Below are 23,851 nucleotides of genomic sequence, written 5' to 3' on the forward strand. Positions count from 1 at the left end.
AATCTTACCTGAACAACAGCATGAGTGCACCAAAGAATGATTTAAAGTTATTGTGTGAGTTGATTTGGCTTTTTTCATTTAGCTTGATGTTGCCGAATACCTTTGGTAAGATTAAAAACACATAAGAGGTGTCTGTCACATTTACAGGCTTAACAAATTAAAGTAAGAGAAAATGTGGCAAAGAAACGAAGGAAGACACAGAGAGAAGAATATAAAGATGGAGACAGACTGTCTAGGGACAAAGACAAACTTTACCTGCATGCCAATGATGGCATATATGAAAAACAGCATGGCGATGAGCAAACAGACATACGGAAGAGCCTGCGAAACAAATCTCATGTTAAACTTACAGATTTTTTTTTTTTAATAATAAGCGGTTTTGGTTCAAATAAAAGCAAAATCAGTGTTTAGAATAAAATAATAAAAAGAGGAATATGGGATCTCAATATCATGCCAATGGAGTAAAAGACATGTCTGACCTTGAAGGACTGGACAAAGGTCCAGAGCAGAATACGGATGGTGTAGCCCTGACGCAGAAGTTTAATCAGCCGAGCTGCCCGGAATAGCTTAAGAAAACCCATACTAAAAGGCTGAAAAAACAATCAGAACACAGAGGTGGTGCTTATGCAAATAAATACTGGAGACAATAGAATATGAAGGTCATTACTTGTGGAAAAAAATACTGAAAACATAGCAATCAAAAGTAGCTTGCACATGCATATCAATATAGGCAAAAAAGTATTTCAAATAGAGACATAATTGCTCATGCAAACAACTTCTGCCTACAAAACATTCAGAATTAGACCTGCACGATTAATTGTAAAAAAAAAAAAAAAAAAAAAATCACAATCTCGATTCAAACAACCACACAATCTTATTCATAAATGACAAAGATTTGACTTTGTCTATTAAACCTATGACAAGAACGATCACAGCGAACATTTAGATCAGCATTGGTGCTGCTTCTGATCCAGAAAGATGTATAGGCATAAAACAAAGTCTTTTCAACCACACAGTGTGATTATTTCTGTTTTACAATTTAGATTTTCACAGAATTACTGGGATAAAAGTTTACAGTTCGGATATAAACAATGCTATGGTAGCGATCAGAGTAAATCACCTTTTGAAAGTAGCTTGACGGTTCAAATAAAGATTGTACTGATTACATTGTTACTCCAGTAAGTGGAAATAAGTGACTGATAAAATTTTTAATAGTCATTCATTCAAATCGTAAAAAAAAAAAAAAAAAAAAAAAAAAATTTATGCAATATTATATAGCAAATATATCTATTTTGAAGAAACAAATTGTGACTCAATTTATTCTGAATCGAGCAGCTCTAATCAGAACACATACATTCCTTACTTTGTCACTCAGCAATTTTTCAACCGCAATTTCAGCAATGCTTCCTAGAACCGTGATGAAGTCAAATATATTCCATGTGTCTCTGAAATAATTCTGAAAATTATAAAGAATATTTATAATGTATGTTGTAAATGCATTTCAGGATATATATCATGCACTGTCTCACATTCCCAGTGTTAGCTTACCATGACACCAAACGCCAGGATCTTGAGAAGACATTCCACAGAGAAAATAACAGTGAACACAGTGTTGAGGTATTTTAGCACATCTTCATAGTGTTTAGGACGGGGATCATGATGCTGATAGAGATAAAAAAAAAAGAGACAAAAAAAGTCTACTTGAATAATTAATTATGTTTATACCATTTTTTTTACTAACTAAATAAGTTTTATATTGTTCTTATGTTGCTTGACAGTATATACAGTATATCCATATAAAACTTATACAGGTTTAGATACATACAGGTTTGGAACAACTTAAGGGTGAGTAAATGATAACAAAATAAAAAAAATTGTGTGAACTACCCCTTTAATTATTTTTTTTTACATAATAGTACCTAATAGAGGTGTGAATCTTCACTTGTTTCGATTACGATTCAGAGGGTAACGATTAGATTATAAAACAATATAAAGCCTCAATAAAGCCTACAATAAAACAGAAAATTAATATCTATGATAGGCTCAAACATTTAATTTTTTTTTTAAAAAATCGATTCTTTTGTTTTTATTGATCAATACAAAATCATTCACATCAATGTTTACAGTAAGCATTATTTTACACACATTCCATCAGAGCTATTCTGATATGAAATACCTGCATTTCAGGATCCATTTAAAACCTGATGGATGCTAATGTCAATAAATTTATGTCAATAAAGCACTTTGGAAATTGTAACTGAAAACTGAATGAAAGAGACAGACAGAGAGAATAGGAGCTTTTCAAATTTCAGTACAATATCTAAAAATATCTGTGCTCTGTTACACTCTCTGTGTCTCAGTAAGCATGTATGCAGACCACTGCAGACATGATGACTAGTGGAGGCCCACCTCTAACTCCAGGTGAAATTACTCACAGGAGATGTCAGGCTAAAGCTAATAAGGAAAAGTTAAATAGTAGCCGGTGCTTCAGATCAATATTTCATAAGCTGTGACTCATGACTGTCTGGTTTTCGAGCAGTATCACAGACCAGGAGTCTGACACCAGCAGGGACTGAAAAACAGCTAAATCAACCTAATTTATTTTGACAAAAAGACGGACGGAGAGAGAGAGAGAGGTTTTACCCCTGAAATACTCACAGGCTTAAAAAAATATATATTTAAATTCTAATTTCTAACCAAAGCTACTTACAAGTAATGTCTCCTTCCATCTCTATAGCATTATTTGTAAGGGTACAGTTACTGAAAAATAAATCCTTTTAGCGTGAGCAGAGCTCACAGAACTTTTTTGCAACAAATAAATCAATAGAAAGATTCTGATTTAAAAAATTTTTCTATTTTGATAAAAAGAAAGAGATAACAGTGCTGTGATATCTCTCCTTACCTTCATCATGAGAACGATGGTGTTCAGGGCAATCATCGTCAGCACGGTGTACTCAAATAAGGGTGACACCACAAAGTGCCACAGCCGATACTGTAAGGTATGTTTGTTCTGGGGCATGTAGCGAGTCAAAGGTTTGGCACTGATGGCAAAGTCGATACAAGCCCTCTAAAAGAGAAATATAGAGTAAGACCGTTTCTCAAACACATTTGCAATTAACTAGCAATTGTCAGGAGGTAAAAAAACATTTGTTTATTTTTCAGGGTGCAGTGCAACGATGCCAATTGCAGCTAAATAAGATTTGTGTTGAAAATATATACAGGCACAAATATTTGGATGTCAAAATAATTACTTGAATCTGGAGTTTTTTTCATTCAAAAGGTCTTTTGAGATTGTTGAAGTGAAGAAGACAAGAATACTTCTACAAAAGACTATCATGCTGCATGTACAAGCAGCATCACTCAAGCAACAGTGATTCCCTTAAGTGCAAATGACTTTTCTTTTGCATGTTTTTTAAAATAAAATCAAATCAATTGTTGCCTTGAGTTTGTGTCATTGCTTCAATGCACACTACTAAACATGAATCTCAGCTTGAATGCAAAATAATCAGTCACCTCGTTTTTCTCCAGACTGCACTCCTCCATCATTTTATCGCCCTGCTCTTGGAAGGTAATGATGATGAGGGCCACGAATATGTTGACGAAGAAGAATGGGAACACCACAAAATAAATGACATAGAAGATGGACATCTCCATCCTGTTCCCCTGACTGGGACCCCGGTCCTCCTCAGTCACATCCACAGAGTGTTGCAGAACTCTACAATGCCAAATAAGTGTTTTTACGGACAAATCTATATACATTTATCTATGTTTTCTGTTCCAAATGATACTAAGGTTACTCTGCTAGAATACCTGTGTGAACTTGAGGGGTGCTGCAAGAAGCACCAGCAAAAACTGCTACTACTCCCTACAGCCTTTTTTTCATTTGCTTGAGCATTCAGGTTTGTTTGCAATGAGTTAAAGTGTGAAGCTAACATGTCTGTAAATGGGTTTTAGAGTGGTTGAAAGCATGGCGTGGTCTAATTCACTCTGGCAGATCGGAGGTTAGCAAAATGGCTGAAATCACTTAAAGCACCCCAAGTCCAAATACACTTCACAACAGGGGCTGTTGTGCAAGTTTTCCAAAGCTGGAGTAACCGAATATGCAAATATCAGCACACAGCTTTTAGAAAGGTGTTAAGAAGAACGTTAATCTTATTAAGCTGTTAATAAATTTGTCAAATTATACAGTGTGAAAAAATGAACTAAAGTTTTCTCTTACTGAGGCCACCCTTCCCCAGTGGATACCGTAAAGAGAGTCAACAGGGCCCAGATGACGTTATCATAATGGAAATCATGTCTTTTCCATTCTCGTTTCTCCTTTTTCTTTTCTTTGTCATAGTCAATGTAGTAACCCCTATAGAACATTAAGAAAAAAACATTTTCCACATTATTTGCAGAGATTTTGTGCTAGTGAAAAGTCATACTTATATTTGTAGCACTATTTATATTTTCTAAAAGTCTTTTTTAGCTTTGAATAATGTCTAAGCTGCTTAAATTGATTTTAGCATTATATTTAGAATTTACATTCCAGCTGTAATGGGTACCTACTTGCACTCGTTTTCTGTGTCCTTGGAACTGTCAGTACAGTAGTAAAATTTCCCTTTGAAAAGCTGCACGGCAATGACAGCAAATATGAACATAAAGAGCTTGTAGACGATGAGGATGTTGAAGACATTCTTGAGCGATGTGACCACACAGTCAAAAACGGCCTGAAAATCAGTAAGAGACAGAAATTTTAGTACTTCAACTTGAACCTATTTTATTTCAAATAAAAAATACTTTTCATGTGATATTTTTTTAATTTTATTTCCGTTTTATAACTGAACCCATGGATTTTATCGATGAATAGAAAGTTCAACAGAACAATTCAATACATCCTTGCTTTATAAAATGATTGATTTCTTAAAAAAAATAACTAACTTACAATAACAATAACCTTTGACCCAAAAACTTTTGAACTGTAGAGTATTAATTTCATGTTCACATACCTTGAGTTTGGGAAGTCTTTTAATAGTCTTGAGAGGCCTTAACACTCTAAGCACACGCAATGATTTGATGGTTTTAATGTCTCTTCCTGTGTTACTCCTGTATTGCATAAAAACATATTTTACAAAACAACAAAGCCCAATTTTTCATGTACGAATAACAAACACACACACATTATTATACGGCACAAAATCAGAGTGTTTTTACCCCATCACATTCCTGTCAGATGCCGTGAGCCACAATCCACAAGAAGAACAAACAGAGAAACAAACGAGAAACAGACAGGCATTCTGAACCAGAGAGCTTCTCAATGAACACAGAAATGCTTTACACTCACAACAGAGAAAAAAAGAGCATCCACTAACATCAATATGTGTCAGGAATAACGTCTGAATGCTTTTCCTCACATAAATCATGGTGTTATCACGTGGCATTAATGGATAACAAAAAATTTGAACAATGCTGCTAAACATCTTAATTAACGTTTCAGATTGACCAACAGAACACCAAACGTGAATTTCTCATGTTCTGATTAATCTGACTCACGTTAGAGCAAAGGCCACCAGAGCTCCCACCACAACTACGAAATCCAGAATGTTCCACAAGTCACGGAAATAGGAGCCATCATGTAAGATCAAACCCAGCTCAATCATCTGAGAAAAATATAACAACAACATACACAGCATATTTAAATAATACATTATATATAGCTTAATTTGAAAACTGATTCTTTATAAAGGAACATAGAGGAACCTAAGAATGATCCAGGAACTCACCTTGATTATCATTTCAAACGTGAAGACGCCAGTGAATACATAATCAAAATATCGCAGCACCTATTGAACATAGACATGAATAAAAAATGTATAACAATGTCAGCTTTTGAAAACATGAAAAGTGAGGCTACAGCATGCATGGGACTTGACATTAGCATTGTTTGTCAATGACTGCTAAATTTTATCAAGCCCGAATGTTGGTATTCTGATGGATCTACTGACTACATCACAGCAGTGACAGCACTCTTTCTGTATAGATTTAAATCCTAGTGTGTGCGTTTCTGAGAGGGAAAGAGGCTTCGTCTTCAGCTGTTCTCTACATCTAGAGCATCTCATCAACTATTACTGAAAGGGTCTTGGCATGTAATTAGCTGTGGCTTCATACAGCTGGTGCACTTTCACAAGGGAAATTTAAAACCTGCAACAAAAATCTCATTTCTATTATTGAATAATGCCAAACACTTCATGACCCACAGGGAACAATATCATCAAGACTAAAGAAACTGAAACAGGTCTGCTGATCTATTTTTATTGCCAAAAATTAAAAATAAATTCCTATTTAAGAAATAGATGTTGTATTTGTAATGATACTGGGTTGATAAAGGGACACTGTGTACATTTTTTTAGGTATTTTATTACCTAAAATCAATATTTTCATCCATAAATATCCTCAATGGTGTACAAATACGTCTGCCAATTATCTGACTTATCCTCTCAAACGAAGAATTTATTATCTTCAAAGTGACACTGAGATGAACATAAAAGTATTATAATAAAAGTATACTGTATATAAAAGAAAAATAAGGTAGTGGTACCATCAGACTTTGTTTTATTTCATATTCTTATAATAATTATCCAATATGCACCCTTTAGTAATGCAATTATCAATGAAACAGGTCAATTGATGGAGGTAAATAAACTCCGAATTGTTTGTAAGCTATAGCAAAAATATAAAAATATAGCAAAACTATTTACATATGATTATTGTATACACAAGGGTGGTGAGGCATTCTTACTTTGTTCCTGTCCGAATTAGTGTTGACGGGGTCTTCGGCAGCCAAAGCGATACTGCTGGCAGTGATCACAAGAAGGATTGACATCTCGAAATAACGAAGATTGACAATGTAGTGGCAGGCCCTGCGGACCCTGTGGAAGAGATGAGGAAGAGAGAGTGAGAGATGAAGCAAAAACATATTCATAAAACATAGAATACAGCTGTGGCTCGACAAACATTCAGCCTTACGGGTTGTCGGGTTTGAAGATGAACATGCTGACAGGTAGAGGGGCTTTTGGCGCATCTGGGGTTTCCTCTTCTTCTTTCTCTGGCTTTGAGGCCTCCATGTCTTTACTATTACCTAATAAATCAAGGTATATATTAGAAAAAATAAAATGATGAAATTACAATGATATTAAAAATATCAAGGTATGTTATTGGATGGTGGTGTTTCAAGGAATTTTAATTAGCTTAATCAGCAAATAGCTTGGCTCTGCTCCTCTAGCTAGACCAGCACCAATCCAATACTAACTAGCAGGAATTAAGCCGGTCTTATCAATCGGGTTTATCAGAGGTGCAGGGATGTACAAACCCGTAATGGAGGTCAGCTCCATGGATGGCTGAGTGTCGGTGACTTCTATCATGATGCTGGTGTTAAGGGATGACTTATCCAGATTCAAAGATTTGTGGTTGTTGTTATCTGTCTCGCCGGCACCCACAGTGCGCTGTGGGGAATGCTGGAGTGTGCTCTCAGTGAGCTGTAGAGTTGCAGGTTCAGAGTCCTGAGGTGGGTTTTTGCAGGGGGAATTGACTGGTTTTGGCTCTGATTCAGAGTTGTCTGGTTTGTTCTGCCTGTGTAAGGGGAGAAATGAATGGCACGATTTCTCTCTCCAGACTCTCAAAAAGGAATACTGTGTACTTGGCCATAAAAATAGTTGGGTATTTGTTACTATGTTGTGATGTGAATAGAGATGTCAATTTGTAGGTAGACCTCGATGGCCAATTTGCTAGTTTTCTCAAAGAAATCAAATGGGTTTTTTTAAAAGTAGCTTTTGATTTGAATAAAATAAGGTTTGTGGGGACCATGATTTTCACATCTGTTCAACAACACTGTACAACAATAACATGAAATTAATTTCTTTTAAAAAATTGTGCGGACCCTAAACTTTTAAATTGTAGTGTAAATAATTTCTACAATTATACGAATCAAAACAACAAATAATTAAACAAATCACCTCCGTTCAAGCACTCTGCCATCTGGACTGATCCCTCCATCATTCTTTGATTCCTTTTCATCTCCCTCATTCCCAGGCCTTTGTTCTCTACTGTCAACACCATCATCTCCCTGTTGTGTCTCTTTGCCCCTTGCATCTGTGTGAGATTCGCGGTGGCGTGGGCGTCGGGATCTGGGCCACATATCAGGGGTTAGCGTGTCCCCCATCGCAGGAGGCCTGTACTTACGGACTGCCCGCTGCCGCCTGTTCCCATTCAGTCTGGGGCAATGGTTGTTGTCTAGAGAATGCTCGGGTGAGGTCTTTGATTCAGACGGCTCTGTTAAGGGTAGATTCAGCGTCACTGGGGGTTCAGGAAGGGATATGTCTGCAGGCATTGGTGGCTCCGGTATTGGAATCGCTAAAGGGGGTTCGGGGATAGAAATGGACTGAGATTGCTCATCCACAGGCATGTCCATAGGTATGGGTGGCTCTAAGGTAGCCTCCGGCATGGCAGTGGTTGTAGTGGTCTCGATGGCTCTGTGCTTGCTGTCAGATGGAGATATCTCTGTGTTCTGGTGGTGATGGCAGCCAGGTGGTCCATCGTGCTCTTCACTCGGGCTGCTGAAAAGGATCTCACGGCTGGACATCTGCCTGTGGCGGCGCAGTTGGCTGGTCCTCTGCTCCCAAACTGACATAGTCATCCTCCTCCTTCTCTCTCTCCTGGACATGAAAGAGTTAGAGGCATTGAGTGGACGAGCATCAGCCAGACTCTCCGAATCCTCGAAGGAGTAGGCCGCACGGCTCCGGTGAATTGCACGCTTTCTGTACAGGTAGGGCCTCCTCCTCCTCCTGAGGAAAAAAGAGAGAGGACACTCAATGATACTGGGTGGCAAAAAGAAATATTTCAACAACCATGCCACAACAATTTTTTTTATTACCTTATTAATCATTAGCAGAACAAAATAATAATAATAATAATAATAATAATAATTATGCGCTAAACCCTTTCTACCCTTCAGAAATGACTAGCTTAGTCCAGTGGTTCTCAGTTGGTTTCGCTTTAAGACTCTATGACATTGGACGTCAAAACCTAAATAAATGATTAGCATACAAAAAAAAAAAATCATTCATTGGTTTATTGGTTTTTATTAATTTTTTTTTTTTATTAATTTCTTGGTTTCTAAGAAATGTTTATTTGAAGTAACCAGAAACATCCTTAAAACCAAACTATGAAAAGTATTTATATTACATGAGTTGTTTAGGCCCAACAATATGCAAAATCAACAGATATTACGGCTGAATATCAAAACTTCAAACAGTTTGAATGTTTGGTTTCAAAATCTATCTTGAATATCGATGGTCTCCTGCTCTTGGCAGCCAATGATTCATTGTACTGAACACACCTTCTACCAAGTGACAGATCAATTTGCATCAAAATACTGTAGAATGTCATTAGACAGATGACACATTTTTGTTTATTTTTGTAAGTTACTAAACCTTTTTTTTTTTCAAAATGAGTTTTGAAATGTTTAGAGTTATTCATATTTAGAGTTTCCCCAAACAAACCTGCAACCGACCAACTGAGAACCACTGGCTTCAAAAATTGAATAGAAAACTGGTTCACCATGAACATTATACTGGCAAGTTAATAAATGTGTAGGGTACCAGCATTAAAAAACAACAACATGTTGGTGACCAGGTGGTCTAGTCAGCAGGGTAGCTGAATATGAGAACTGAAGTTTCTGAGTGCAAAATATTCAATAGACTGCTTTTAACAAATACTTTGCAACTCATGGTAGAAAGGGTCCTTTAATTCCGTTTTGTGACTTTGTGTTTTTGTGTGACTGGAATTCATGGTCCAGCTGGTAAGGACAGCAGAGATGGAAAACAACTGGATAGAGTTGCGATATAAAAGTGGAAAATGAAACAGCAAAACTGGAAATAGATTTGATTCAGAATGGAGAGAGAAAAAAGAGTGAAATATCATTGCAGGAAGTTGACAAATCAAATTCCAACCAAAGATCAGAGTTGAAAATGTGAAATCAGACATTTAATAAAGATGGCAGAACAGAAAGCTTCACCCAGATTGATAAATTAGGCGGTGCTGAATGTTAAAATTGAAATAACAGGCTATTACTTACTGGCACTTGTACTCTTGTGAGGTCCGTGTAATCAATGAGCGATTGGTTGAAAACAAGACATTAGTGCTTTCGAGAACAAGGACAAAACAAGCCAAGAATCACAGCCCAAAAAGGTCATTGACAAAAATTCTGACAAATTTATTGTTTCATTAGTGTTTAAATGCCATAGTATGCCAATGTCATTTAAAAAAAAAAAACATTGAACATTTAAATGTTTTTTATACTATTGTTGATAATAAATTAAAGTTACAAAAAGATTTAAAACAATTACAAATTTTGGGCTGTGTAACAAGGCAGCAAAGCGTAACATGAAAACATGATGGAAGATATATTAGAAGCAACAAATACAGTATTCTGGAACATTTTGAAATGCTGAGACAGTAAGAAACATGGCACAGATATAAGACATATATAAATGGGATTCATATGCATAAGCACACAATATCAGAAAGAGAGACACCCTGATTAATTTAGTAGTCAACTAGTCATACATATGCATTTCCCAGGTATGACCTCAATAATAGTCATGCTCACTGAAGACATGCATTCATTTCTCAGTTCTCGTCAAGCACTTTCGGACATGCTAAAACGACCAGTTTAGTTTTAAAGTAAACATGCAAAATCCAAATGCCACAGGCCACAATTTCCAGTCTGAGTTCACTGACAACCAGCTCTCACATTATCTCCCAAAATGCAGTAGAGAAGAGACCCTGTGGTATTCACATCATACCAATTTGTTCTGACAAAGGCCTGGCCTCCATTGCTTCATACAGAGTGTTTTTTGTTTGTTTTTATTTTCAGTGATTGTCAAGCAACATTTTTTTTATTGCTCAATACAAACTTATTGCTCAATACTGGCAAAATAAGCCTCTTTTCTATACAATAACACTCATCGCAAACATTTGTTATTAGTTATTGCAAATTGTGAGCATGCCAAAAATAATAGAATATATATAAATGTATATATTTGAAAACAAATGTTTACACAGGGTCCAAATATAACACGTGCCATGCACCAAATGCAAATAAGAACTGGATTTGTGTAAAATTTGCCAATGGCCAGTAACTATAAGAATTTATGTATCATGATGCAATTCAATTAAAACTGTAAGAATGATTTAAGAGACGTGAGTGAATCAAATAAAAAATTTACAAACAATACTAACTAACTAAACATATCTGACACAACTCATGTGTCTTTTAAAAACTTTAATCTCAATGGGAAACTTGCCATCAGAATTGCATCTAGGAGGCTGGGATTAATTATTATTCTTCAGAACTCCATGTGGCGACACAGAGAGCCACAAAATGACAGAGATGAAAACTGATTCATCTTGTTCATGACGCTATGAGACAAGATACCACTAATAGGCTCTATGCACGATCGCTTCCGGGTTTGTCTCAGCCCGTCCAGTTACGTATATCCGGTGCTGTGTCAGAAGCCGGTTTTGCATTAGGTGGAGATAGTGGCAAATTACACTTACTGTTAAAAACGTGCTGTGGTCAACGTGAATGATGTTAACAACACTGTGAGGCAGTTAGCTGTCACACATAAGAGTAAAAAAGAGAAGGGCTTTAAATTATATATTTCGAGCTACATCGACAACTTTGAGGCTGAGTATTCTCTCATATCGTGCGAAATCTGACTAGCGAATCAGTTTCTAAAATCCGTGTCTCCTTTTCTGAGAAAATAATTTTTTTTAAAGTTTTGCCACTATACACTTTGCCTGCAGAATGCGCTTTGCGGATGTAAAGAAGCTGGCTATCGGACAAATGTCAGCGGGGTTCGTGTATAGAGCCTATAGGCAAGGAAAACAGCTAAATAATTCAATTGTTAAAAGGACTAAATGTACCTAACTCCATAAATTTTTCTCATATTACTCGCCATAGGCAGGTGTAGCAAAAAGTTAATTTTGGATCCTGCTTTTACATTTCTTGACTGAAATCTTGGCTTATCTTTTCGGCCTTTCTAGTTACGGCACGTACTGCTACTGGGTTCAGAAAGAACCCTATTATCACCTCCAGCATAAAACAACACGTTTGTAGAGGTGAATTACAGGAAATTATATATGATATCAGTGATATACTTGCAGGAAATTCAGTGATATACTCACTCAAATCAGCATCAGCAAATCAAACTCTCTCAAGTCATGTTAAATGTATTACGCTATCAATAAAAAGAAAATGATACTTCTAAAGTATCTATGATCAATCAAGAGATGTAAAGGTGATTGGATTGTAACGTTGAGGAGGACACATACAGTATAGCCAGTCATCCAGGCTTGCACATGCTCAACTCCAGGAGTCTGACATCACATCCATGCAGTGTTAAGTTCCCAAAATCACAGAAAGATGCATCTCTGTGTGAGCTCCGGTTATAGAAACTTTAATCTCCAATTTTAGACATCTGATTCTCTTTTTATGTCTTGAGATTAAGGCTAGCTGGATGACTCTTCTGTTCTTGCAAAGGAGATAACATACAAATACATATCTTGGCTGACCAATGTAAAGGCATTCAAAACTCTGTAATTCTCCTTTTGATGGGAACAAAATAGTCTCTATGACAACAGAATAGACTCATCCCTGCAAAGACTGGGAAGCTTGCCGGTTGCTATGACAACTTGCTGTTGATTTTGAAGCAAATTATCGTGCTTCAAGAATAAAGAGCCCAAAAAAAATCCCTACGCAATCAACCGAAAGAACATTGTGTACAACCCTCAACAATGGACAACATAGTCTTGTTGGTCTCAAGTAATTGCCTCTTGCATACTTGCCGGGGAAAGGGAAGCCCTCAAAGTTTCAATACTTATTTCTAATTTACTCTCATTAGGCAGGAATTTGCATCCCATAATTGAATAAATTCAAATCTGTTCAGTTTAGCTTGGGTTAACAACTGTGTAACGTTTGATTTGAAGGGTACAGAGCGAAAGAGATACAGTATTTGTAGAAGCAAAAACTTAAACTGTTTACATATTCTAACAAAAGTACAGCAATGTCCCTGACTAATGTTTAACTAGCATGTTCATCTAAGTAAACTTGGCCAGGTACTGAAGCTGGAAAGTCCTACAGGTATACTTTGGCATACGTGCCAATTTAATCTCTGAAACCACACTAAAAAACATCCCAGACAAAAGACTGGTGTTAGTATGTTAGTTAGTTGGTATATTAGCATCTCTGTGAGAGGGCAAATGCAGCAGGCAAGGATATACTTGGTTCACTTACTCTGAGCACATGAAAGAGGACATGGGCCCAACCTCCTTGGCTTTTTGCAGGGCATGTTTCTGATTAAACGCCGCTTCCTCCTCCTCTTCATCCTTTGGAATAGCAAAGAGTTATCCATTATTCAACTGCCTAACAAATCCTTTAAACATATAAAGCTAAAAGAACCATGCTGGATATACCTTTGTGAGCTCCTGGGCATTGGCCAAATTGTCAACAGCGATAGCCAAGAAGACGTTGAGTAGTGTATCTGACCATTTTATCAAGGATTTTGACTCAAAACAATGAGTTATGCAGAAATAACCAACAAAACTAAGAATAACACATTCATATTATAATACCAGCACAGACTTTAAAGTCAACATGCACTAATCATGGTCAGAAAGTTTAAGGAAATAAGCTTAGTAATGTAAGGTAAAAAGCAGAGGAAGTTACGTTTTGATGGAAGACTATAAAGTTGTAGTTATGACTGAAAGTTAACCAAATTTTGATTTCATGTAGACTTCAGTGAAACCCTGAAGAACATCAAATCATTTTTTTCTAAGATAACCTCCCCAGAAAGCATAAGTGAAACAGCACTGAAACTGTTCAAATGAATCACAACCACATCTTCATATTTTCACAGAAACATTTAAGTAAATTTAATACTGTATATGCTATATACCAGATAGGATATACCTGTATGGAGAACAGAGAAATAATAAATGAAGGATACAATTTCCAAACAAAGTCAGAACAATGAAGTAGACAGATGACCACATCCCTGACTTCACTCCACCTTGAGACCGGATGCCACTGTACATGACTTCATTCCAGTCCTCGCCAGTGAGAATCTAGAAACACTGTGAACTTATTCCAGGCCCACATGGAATCTGTGCCCAAGTAACTCAATAGAGATCTCCTCATAGTTTCACACAATAGGAACACTAAAATTCAACAAATTCTTCCCCATGCATGTTTGCTTGCTTCAAATATTTTGGCTAATTCAGCTACCAATAAGTGGAGTGCAATAACATATTTTACCGAATTTAGGTCCATTCGTCAGAATTACACTTATTGCCACAGAAACAAAATCAACACCTTTTGTTTAAGCCTACTACTATCTATATTTCAGGGTGTGTTTTTTTTCTGTGCTGGACTGCTGTATATTTATGAAGTTTCATCATTAATAAAGGGATGACAGATTCTGTTTAGCGACTAAGTATGTTTTTGTTCTTGCTCTGATCCAAATTTCCTGTTTATCTGTGCAATTAAATCTTGGTCTAATTAATGAGTCTTCCTTCTAAGCTATTTTTTCACTTAGAAACATCCGGAGTCATGCATTATACTTAGATTACAACTGGTTGGAATCTTACTTGAAACACTGTCATGATGGCTGCTGGAAAAGTGTCAAAATTAGTTGGTGTATAGTCTTCAAAATTGAACCTGTGGAGAGAGGGGGAAAAAAAGAAAAAAGAAAGAAAATGTGACATCTGTGTGCGAGCCATTTTATTGAATATGTGTCGGACCAGGTTACTGAATTATAGATTATTTGCTTTTCACCAACTGGAGAACCTGATCTATTATCTATTGTCTTGCTACACCTGTCACACAGGGTTATGGTTCTACTTTAAGCACTACTTTTTAGCATGAAATTTGTTGGCATGTTTAATATGGTGGACTGAACACAAAGCAGGCTCATGATTTTTTACTGTTATTGCATATGACATAAAAGGTCAGCTCATAACTAGGGATGTGCCAGTAGCCAAATACCTTATTCGGAAAAGCACAGATAATGGCTTCAAATATGAATAACTCAAATAATTGTATCGAATAATAGGTAAATATTTAGCAGACACAGTCACTGCTCATGTTTGCTAGATAATAACAGGTGAGCCAGGGGATAGCACGCTGTTATACATAAACCACTAAATAACTATGCCATAATGAGTGTGAAGTGAATTTGGGTAAACTTTATGAATGAAATGAACACAGCGCAATCGCAAATCAAATAGCCATGTTTCCATCTCTAAACATCTATTTATTAATCAGGATAGGGATGTTTCCCCAAGGCACAATTGTGATACATGTCGGAGTACTGCCTACGAGACTATAGGCTCCGACTATTAGAAGTTATTTAAAGAAAGATTATAATTATAATGAAGAAAATAATTATTTTATTAGTTATACAAGGCATGTTTGTTGATAACTATGAAGAGAACAGAATTACAATTAAAACTTCTTAAGTAATTTTACGGACTTATGGTTAAAGCCTGTCCGCTTCCGGTTTTAATCTATTACAGATACGAATAATTTTGAGATTACAGATATGGATATTGGCTCCGCTGCATAGCTCTACTCAAAACTACAGGTGTAGCTTTCAGATATTTTTATACAAAAATCCAAATTTAAAACTATGTCAACAGGGGTCGTCTGTGCTCAGACTGGTTAGATATTACCTTCCACCAAAGACCTGCATGCCCAGCAGTGCAAAGACCACAATGAAGAGGAAAAGCAGGAAGAGCAAACTGATAATGGACTTCATGGAGTTCATCAGAGATACAACCAGGTTCCTCAGGGATGCCCAGTACCTTAACAGCAGATAAATGCAGCATCTCAAGTTCAACATAGGGACATCCAGAACTGAGCAAAGTCAATAAACAGATTATTGCCTCTTGAAGAGGCAAACAAACCCAAAGGGTTGTTATTTCAGGCAAGCTTGCACTTACTTGGTGACCTTGAAAATTCTCAACAAACGCAAGGCACGCAGAACGCTGATCCCAAAGGATGTGCCAGGTCTGAAGAACCCCCAGAGTACCTCAAAAATGCTCCCTATTATCACCTGGAAGGAAATCAGGAATTACACCATGTCCAAAAATACTATCTAAAGGTGCAGTCACATTAGCAAAATTACTTAAAGATTTCACAGGAAAAAAGGTCCGTTGTCTGTTGTGGAGTGTGTAGCGATGTATGGAACACAACTCAAACAGAATTCACTTTCAAAACAAGATACTTTTTAATAGTTCATGCGATGATTCTGTGTGATCAACCTGAACTCATTGCAAAGCTACAAGGGGACATCTTTCGCCCTCATGCAAAATCCCCGATCGCATGGATTACTACTGAAATTCACCTGCTAAACAATGATAAATGTGACTGCACCTTAAACACTCATTTATATTCAACTCTCTCAATATCATTCAATATCATTTCAATATCAATTCAATATCAATTCATCAGATATTTATGTATTTAACCTCGAGTTCAGATTGTTGGTTACATTCAATAAAGTCAAGACCTCTGATGTGGGCCAAAGTCACCATACAGACATTTAAATAATTCAATAATTGACCAATTAAATGATAGACTTAAAACCAGCTACTTTTTACGTTAGATTAACTAATTGTTAGATGATATTTGATCACACAAGTTTCATATTTTTAAAACAGAAAACTGTAATGGGATAGGTAATCATGGAAAGAGTCAGCTACAAATGATCTGATTAAAAATAAAGATTAGCCAATAGAAAATCATTATATATTAAGTGGCACAGTCCAGAACTAAAACTGAATTTTCATTAGTTTTTAAGCAACATATTGATATTCAGAGCTGGGTCCTCCGATTTACAAAGAAATTAGAGATGCGTTCAGAGTGTTAAAAGATCAAATAAGATCTACAGTTTCATCTGCTCTTATTTCTTTGAATGTCTTTTATGCTTCTTGTTTTGAACACTAGTTTTAGGAGTCACCACCTTGATCCACTTCAACACTTGCCCTGTTGTGCCATCTTCATTTGAAAGAGGATTATGGGAAGGAAGACAGAAAATACACTTACCCCACAATCAAAGCAGTTAAAGGATGAGTGGAAATAGAGTCTGGGCCCGAGTCCATACATCTTCAGAAACATCTCAGTAAGAAACAGACCCAGAAACAGGAATTCTGCATAGTCTGCAATAGAAAGGAACCACTTTAAGATTATGACTTTTTATCATGTATGAGAGCATACACATAGCGAGAAAAGGTTCATTTTGATTGTGGTCTTACAGAGAAGACTAGACAACCACGGAGGCTGATTGTGATGTACGATGGCTACACAAAGAGTGTTGAGGGCCACCAGACCCAGAACAATCCAGTAGAAGGTGTGAGTCTTCACCATACGCCGAATGGAGATCCGTAGCATGCGTTCTTTCCGCTGGAAATAGGATGTAGGTCCTCGTTTAGCACTGCGTATGCTGACTCTGTTCAATGGCATCCCTGATGAAAAAAACAAAAACAAATTAAAACCACTTTTGTATACTTCTTGAATGAATTAGCATATTATTTCAGTTCCATGTGAATTAAATCTGAAAACATACTGACACACAGGTAATGTGCACTGTATTTTGAGGGTCGGGGCATCATTTAGATAGGATATGAGGTTGAGTTGGGGGAGGAAGCCACTCACCTACAGACGAGATGTCAGCATACTGTTCCTCTGGAGCTCTCCGAACATCATCCACCCCTCTTCTCTTTATGGTGGTGGCTCTTTTTAGCACTGAGAATAGAAGCCAAATAATTTATATTTTATTATCTTTTAATATGCAATAGTTATTTTACTCTCAACTAAATAAATTAACAAATTAATAAACCAAACCTCTATAAAGAAAAGCATATTGACAGTCGGATGAATTGCATTTCTGTCATCTGCAAAAATCAAACGAGTATGTATTTTCTTTCACAATGTTTCTGCAAAAGTCTCATGACTTTTAATATAAAGAATTATACTGTGTGAGAAAAAGTCTGATAAAGTAACCATGTTGACTGGAAAATGTAATGGACTTTTATATTATTATTGTATTGAAACCAAAGCAAATTACTAAAAGATTAACTTTGTATGAAGTGTTTTTTTTTCTATCCATGAACTGACTGCCAATGATTTTGCTGTGAATTTTGCGACAGAAAAACTACATATCGTCGTTAGAAACTTGTTGCATCAAGCCAGGTTAGCGCATGATAGGACTGGGCAATATGGCCAAAAAAAAAACTTTAATATCAGCCAGTATCGATAATTATCACGATAAATATCAAATCTTTATTTATTTCAAGTTTAAAGGCAGAATTTTGCTCCTGAGTAGGGTTACTCTGCATTGTCAAAACATGACAAAAACTTGCCAAACAGGTGAGCATTTCACAAATGCTTTCACAAAGTTAGAATATTCAAAACATTTATGATGCTAAAATATTTTTTCGACATCTACATGAAATAACTTACAGGAGACTTATTATGCTAATTTTCACAAGATGTAATGTAAGTCTCTGGTGTTCCAGAAGTGGGTGGACCTTTGCAGCTCATGCTACAGATACTTCAGCAACAACAAAACTGGAAAATGTCACGCAAACAAAATGACAGAAATTGTAGCTGTGTTAAGCCTTACATGTTCGAACAGAAGTCAGACACTGATAGAGAGACTTACAACTTTTTCAATTTAACTGGATGTTTCTGAAAAGTTAGTGGATACATTTATGTAGTTGTTGATTAATTTTTTTATTTTGGTGCAAACATTGTATATCTCCAACTGCTACAGTGAGGAAATGGTGGGATGGACCCCTATTTATAAGCTATTGCTTCTTGGGGATCCATTTTCACAATAGAATATATCTGTTTTCCTGATCAGTTGTTGGGAAAGTTACATTGATCTAAGTTGTACTAAAGTAGTAGTTGCAATTGTAATGTGTGATGTACTGCATAATTTATATTGCTTCTGTCTATACTATGTATACCCCAACAACTGCTTCTGTCGAAGTAAAATGTACTGAGTTATTGTGAAATAAACTAACTAACTAACAAGAAACAGAAATGGCGGCCTTTTAAGGTTCATTCAGAAGTGAATTTTGCATAATAATAGAAAAGCAAATAAAGCCACTTGTTATATTATGCTGCTGTCAAGGCAACAATGAAGTAAATACACATCCCTGCAATTACTGTACATTTTATTTTTTAAACACTCTTCAGAGTGCTATCTGAATACCTATTGCTGTCAAACCCCATATACAAGGGCCAGAATAGGTCTCAGTCTCTCCTGACCCTCTAAAAATATTTTTCCATATAGGGTCAAATTTTTCAAGATAATTGTCCTTAATGGTATGATGGGACTATCACACTTACAGGAGAACAGCAGGGGTATCGAAATAGGAGTTCACCATGGTAACTGCCTGTTTTCCATTCACACAGCCTCTGGGAAGCTGTCAATCACCATTTAATAAAAAACACCCTTGTTTGATTCTAGGGAAAATCAGTCAACTTATACAGGGTTCGGATGGGTTTTCGCTTCACAGATGCACGCAAGGATCATGTTTTTTTGTTGTGACATAAGTCTATTGAATATATAATCCCTGTGCTGGTTTATGTGACAAGAACAGGCTACTGAATAAATGACAGGGTCCTGCACAGGTCCTGTTTGGTAAACCCGTACCTGCCCGACCTGTGATCCGACAGCAGCACTAATTTAATTACGTACCCAACCTGACCCATTTTACATAAAGATCGTGACCCGAACCGCACCTGTTTTAAATCTACTCCATCAGGTGGACAATTTTTTTTTTATTTTTCTCATGTAACACAAGCAATCCAACCAATATTAGGCATTTTGAGTTGAGGCAGAGAAAAATATGCACCCCAACATGGTTATAATTAAGAGTAAAAAATATGAGAATGTGCACCTGTCGTGTAAACAATACAAACTTTTGCCTACATCATGTGAACAATCTGCCCATACAGGTTACTTTGAATAAATGTGCATAACTCACACCATAGGCTATACAGACCCTCATTGGTCTCCATTAATTAAAAGAACATGTAGCCAAATATGAGCCATGACTGTCATTTAATATCAGGGATATTTTAGCAAAAAAAATAAAAAATCATTCTTAAGGCCTATTAATTCCCAACCTGCGCCAGAAAGGCCAACAAGTCTTTTTCCACCTTATTTGATTACATCAAATTTTAGCATTTCACCTGCCAATATGCAGGACTCTGATAAATGATAAAATCTGTAACGGAGAGAATGCACATTTACTAGGATGTATAGTGTAGACTGCTCTAAGGGTGTTCAAAATAATCACATGACCCTGACACATAATTAAAACCTGCATCCCACAATCTACGTGGGAAAACGAGAGAGAAAAACAACAGAGGTCAACCATCTCACCATCTAAAGCAGAAGGTCCTGAATTCTTGCTCTCTTCTGCAAGCATAACCTCCTCTGCAAAAAATAAAAAATGAATTTATATTTGAAAAAAGTTGTGAACATACAATGTCATTTAAAATCGAATTTAATCCTGGATAGATTTAATCCTTAGTAAAGAAATGAATGAATAAGAAATATATAAGATATTTAAGAAAAAAAAAGATTCTGAGCTATTTCTAGATTAATAATTAAACGTGTATATTTGTGAAAGACCATGTGAACTTTCAATTGAAGCACAAGATGCTCTTTGGATCATTCTCAAATAATGCTAGAGAACATGATCATTAGGTTTTACACAAATGTGTGGCATTCATAGTACTTGAGAGATTAAAAAACAAAAGGGGTACATAATACATAATATGTTTTTCACTTCAGCTTTTTACTTTATACTGATAATATAATTTTATAAGCAAAATAGACTTGCATGCATTCTCTTTCACAAGTGTATCTCTTTTGAACAGTACTCCGCATCCGATGTAAAATGGGGCGATGCTGTGGCACAGTGTTTTGACAGATTTGATTTACTTTATTTATTAGTTTTGCCAGTTCATTCACCAGCTCAGTGTGTAAGAGTACCTGCACGGTCAATCCAGGCCCGATACCCGTTCAGCTCCCTCTCGATCTGCTGCTGTCTCCTCAGCTTCATGAAAGCCCTTCGGTTCTCCACTCTCTCACGCTCTTTGGCAAACTCTCTGCAGGAGTAAACAACATACAATTACCCACACAGAGAAGAACCAGAGGGATGGGACACACTTAATTTTTTTAAAGTGTTTCACCTACAGAATGAAAAAAAAATTAATTAGTGCTCTGTTTTGAAAACCAATGCGATATGATGAATGTCCGAAAGATGGAACTCTGTAATGGCCACCTAGTGTTAAGTAGTGTTCATGACATGTTGATATGCCTTTAAGATGACTTCTTCTATGGTGTGCGAGTATAGGCCTACAGAAATATAAGTAAACACTTTGCAGACTGAATGTTGTTCTGTATGAACAAAAGTTCGATCACGCCCGTGCCTCTCTTCTCTCGCGCCACCACCCCCCAAAATAACTCTCCGGTTCTACGTGATTCACGTAAATGACCCAACTGACCAAGAAAACGGCGACTGTCGCCGAAAAGCGACAAGTTTGCAGGTCTGTATAAAATATCTTCTTATTAAACGGTCTGTACACTTTCAAAGTTCTCAATGCTTCGGTTTGCATGTGGGGACCCTCATTATGCTACTGTGTTAGTGTGGGGCTATTTTGAGCCTTATGATTTTTATTTTTCATTACTCTGTGCCATTTATACTAGCATAATAAGCTAAACACTTTTTAGAGATAAAACTCTTTATATTCGATTATCATGAAAACAAATCTCAGAGAATGGTTGACTAGGTACCAATGTGTTATTAGACCAAAGGTTCATTTTGAGTTGTCCTTTAAATACAAAGTCAAAGTATCTGCATCTTTGTCTTTTTTCCTAATTTTCAAAAACATTTTTGCTTTAAATCAAAGTTTGTAGAGTTGTGATTCACATCATAGCTGATTGGCTTGGTTCAGTGCTTATAACTCTTTAACAAAGATTTATTTAAAATCCCAAATGGAAAAATTACTTCTGAAGCCAGTTGTGCTCGTTAATAAAAACAGTAATTGTTATTACAATTTCAAATAACTGTTTCCTATTTGAATATATTATAAAATGTAACGTATTCCTGTGATGGCAATTTTCAGCAGCCAATTAGTCTTCAATGTTACATGATCCTTGCTGATTTGGTGCTCAAGAAACTTTTCTTTGCTGCTAAATATTATTGTGGAAAGTGTTTCTAAAGGATCATGACAGACTGAAAAATTTTAAACTTGAAAATTCTGCTTTGCAATCACAGGAATAAATGACATTTAAAAGTATATTACACTAGAAAACAGACTTTTTAAATTATAATAATATTTCACAGGGTTACTGCTTTACTGTATTTTTGTTCAAATACATGCAGCCTCGTGGTTATGATGAGACTTTTTAAAAAAACATTTTAAGAAAAATGGGTCGCTGTGTGTGTAGTAAATAAATTTTACCTCTTGTCTCTAGAAATGAAGTTAATACATTTCACATTAACCTCCGATAAAACTCATTACCCTGGGTCGGCTCAGACATCAGGTTAGATGTAGTGTCAGTTTGCCTTAGAGCTCGTTGAGGAAAACAGTACTCACCCTGACAGGACTCCTAATACCAGATTCAAGACAAAGAAGGAGCCAATTATTATTAGAGGAATGAAGTAGAGCCAATTCCATGTAGGGCCTAAGGCATCGTTGGTCTGTGGAAACACAAAACAGGAAGTGCGCAGTTCTTAATCTTCAAAACAAAGAAAGTAATACTTTGAATTTGCAGTAGTATTATAATGCCTAAATTTCCTAAATTAAAAAAAGGTCTGAAAACCAATGCCTTGATTGAAAATTGCCCTTGTAATGGTGACGTTTCAGCGAGGCTCTGCTCTGCCATGCAAAGGGTGTGATCACTGCGTGGGAAGGTGGCATCATCGCCCAGCTGAGCTGAGAGGGTGTTCCCCACATCCCGATGCAGCTGCAACAGCTCAGTTATGAGTGTGAAAAAAGTCTAACTGTGGCAGCATGACTCACGTCAACATGTTTGACACCACATGAATGATTAAAAACAATGTGGACTTGGATAAACCAGCATGATATATTAGTAAAATGTATTATTATATGTCAGAGCTGACAGCATTGTGGACAGCGCTCTGACACATCGCGTGGTTGCACTTCAGATCCCGACTTTCCTATCCCATCCTCCTATCTCTCCACAATGCTTCCTTTCACGTCTGTACTGTCCAATGCAATAATGAAATAAATAAATGCGTATTATTAAGTAATATATCTGTGTTTTCTTTGGATTATGAAAAAAGAAACAGTACTTTAACAAGCAGAATTCCCAGAAGATTTGATCGAAGAATTTTCAAATTAACTTTCCAGACATTCAAAAGTACAAGATCATGATATTTTTACATTTATTTTAATGTAATTAGCTAGACTCACAATGAATAATTTCTACAAGGTGAAACCTAATCTACTGACTGAAATTTTAATAATATATTTTAGCTCCAGGAGGGGATTAAACCCGTGTTTATCAAGCATTGGGTCACAACTCAAAAGTGAATCACAGGTCTATTTGAACGCAACGCAACACTCACATCCATTGTAGGCAAATGTCAGCCGTTACGTGACTGGATGCCAGTGGACCTATGGTGCAATAATGCAAAACTATTCATCGATGCCTTGCTCTGGAGTCAGGCATATGCAACGGATATTTTGTGTGACGTCACAAAT

The 23,851-nt window shown here is 36.4% G+C and overlaps 1 protein-coding gene across 17 annotated transcripts in view; it reads right to left on the reverse strand.

The window, feature by feature from the left end:
- The window catches only part of cacna1ea (calcium voltage-gated channel subunit alpha1 Ea), a 126,961-nt gene that overhangs the window by 13,595 nt on the left and 89,515 nt on the right, over positions 1-23,851 (reverse strand). For 6 of the 17 annotated variants that reach the window (XM_089119786.1, XM_089119781.1, XM_089119780.1 and 3 more), the window contains 29 exons: positions 22,721-22,824; positions 21,111-21,226; positions 20,496-20,549; positions 17,753-17,842; positions 17,353-17,562; positions 17,144-17,256; positions 16,039-16,151; positions 15,769-15,900; positions 14,686-14,755; positions 14,046-14,163; positions 13,513-13,580; positions 13,334-13,425; positions 7,992-8,819; positions 7,349-7,608; positions 7,006-7,117; positions 6,779-6,908; positions 5,763-5,822; positions 5,533-5,639; positions 5,194-5,205; positions 4,989-5,085; positions 4,549-4,709; positions 4,220-4,354; positions 3,514-3,715; positions 2,903-3,067; positions 1,549-1,662; positions 1,355-1,456; positions 480-590; positions 256-321; positions 9-100 (listed from right to left, as the gene is read on the reverse strand). In XM_089119786.1, coding sequence (XP_088975912.1) covers positions 9-100; positions 256-321; positions 480-590; positions 1,355-1,456; positions 1,549-1,662; positions 2,903-3,067; positions 3,514-3,715; positions 4,220-4,354; positions 4,549-4,709; positions 4,989-5,085; positions 5,194-5,205; positions 5,533-5,639; positions 5,763-5,822; positions 6,779-6,908; positions 7,006-7,117; positions 7,349-7,608; positions 7,992-8,819; positions 13,334-13,425; positions 13,513-13,580; positions 14,046-14,163; positions 14,686-14,755; positions 15,769-15,900; positions 16,039-16,151; positions 17,144-17,256; positions 17,353-17,562; positions 17,753-17,842; positions 20,496-20,549; positions 21,111-21,226; positions 22,721-22,824 — 4,034 coding nt within the window. The remainder of the gene's footprint in view (positions 1-8; positions 101-255; positions 322-479; positions 591-1,354; positions 1,457-1,548; positions 1,663-2,902; positions 3,068-3,513; positions 3,716-4,219; positions 4,355-4,548; positions 4,710-4,988; positions 5,086-5,193; positions 5,206-5,532; positions 5,640-5,762; positions 5,823-6,778; positions 6,909-7,005; positions 7,118-7,348; positions 7,609-7,991; positions 8,820-13,333; positions 13,426-13,512; positions 13,581-14,045; positions 14,164-14,685; positions 14,756-15,768; positions 15,901-16,038; positions 16,152-17,143; positions 17,257-17,352; positions 17,563-17,752; positions 17,843-20,495; positions 20,550-21,110; positions 21,227-22,720; positions 22,825-23,851) is intronic. The other 11 variants (XM_039662613.2, XM_039662593.2, XM_039662603.2 and 8 more) reach the window with 5 other exon arrangements.

The sequence above is a fragment of the Pimephales promelas genome, chromosome 14 (assembly GCF_988280905.1).
Source record: "Pimephales promelas chromosome 14, fPimPro1.hap1.1, whole genome shotgun sequence".
In the NCBI taxonomy this organism is placed as follows: domain Eukaryota; kingdom Metazoa; phylum Chordata; class Actinopteri; order Cypriniformes; family Leuciscidae; genus Pimephales; species Pimephales promelas.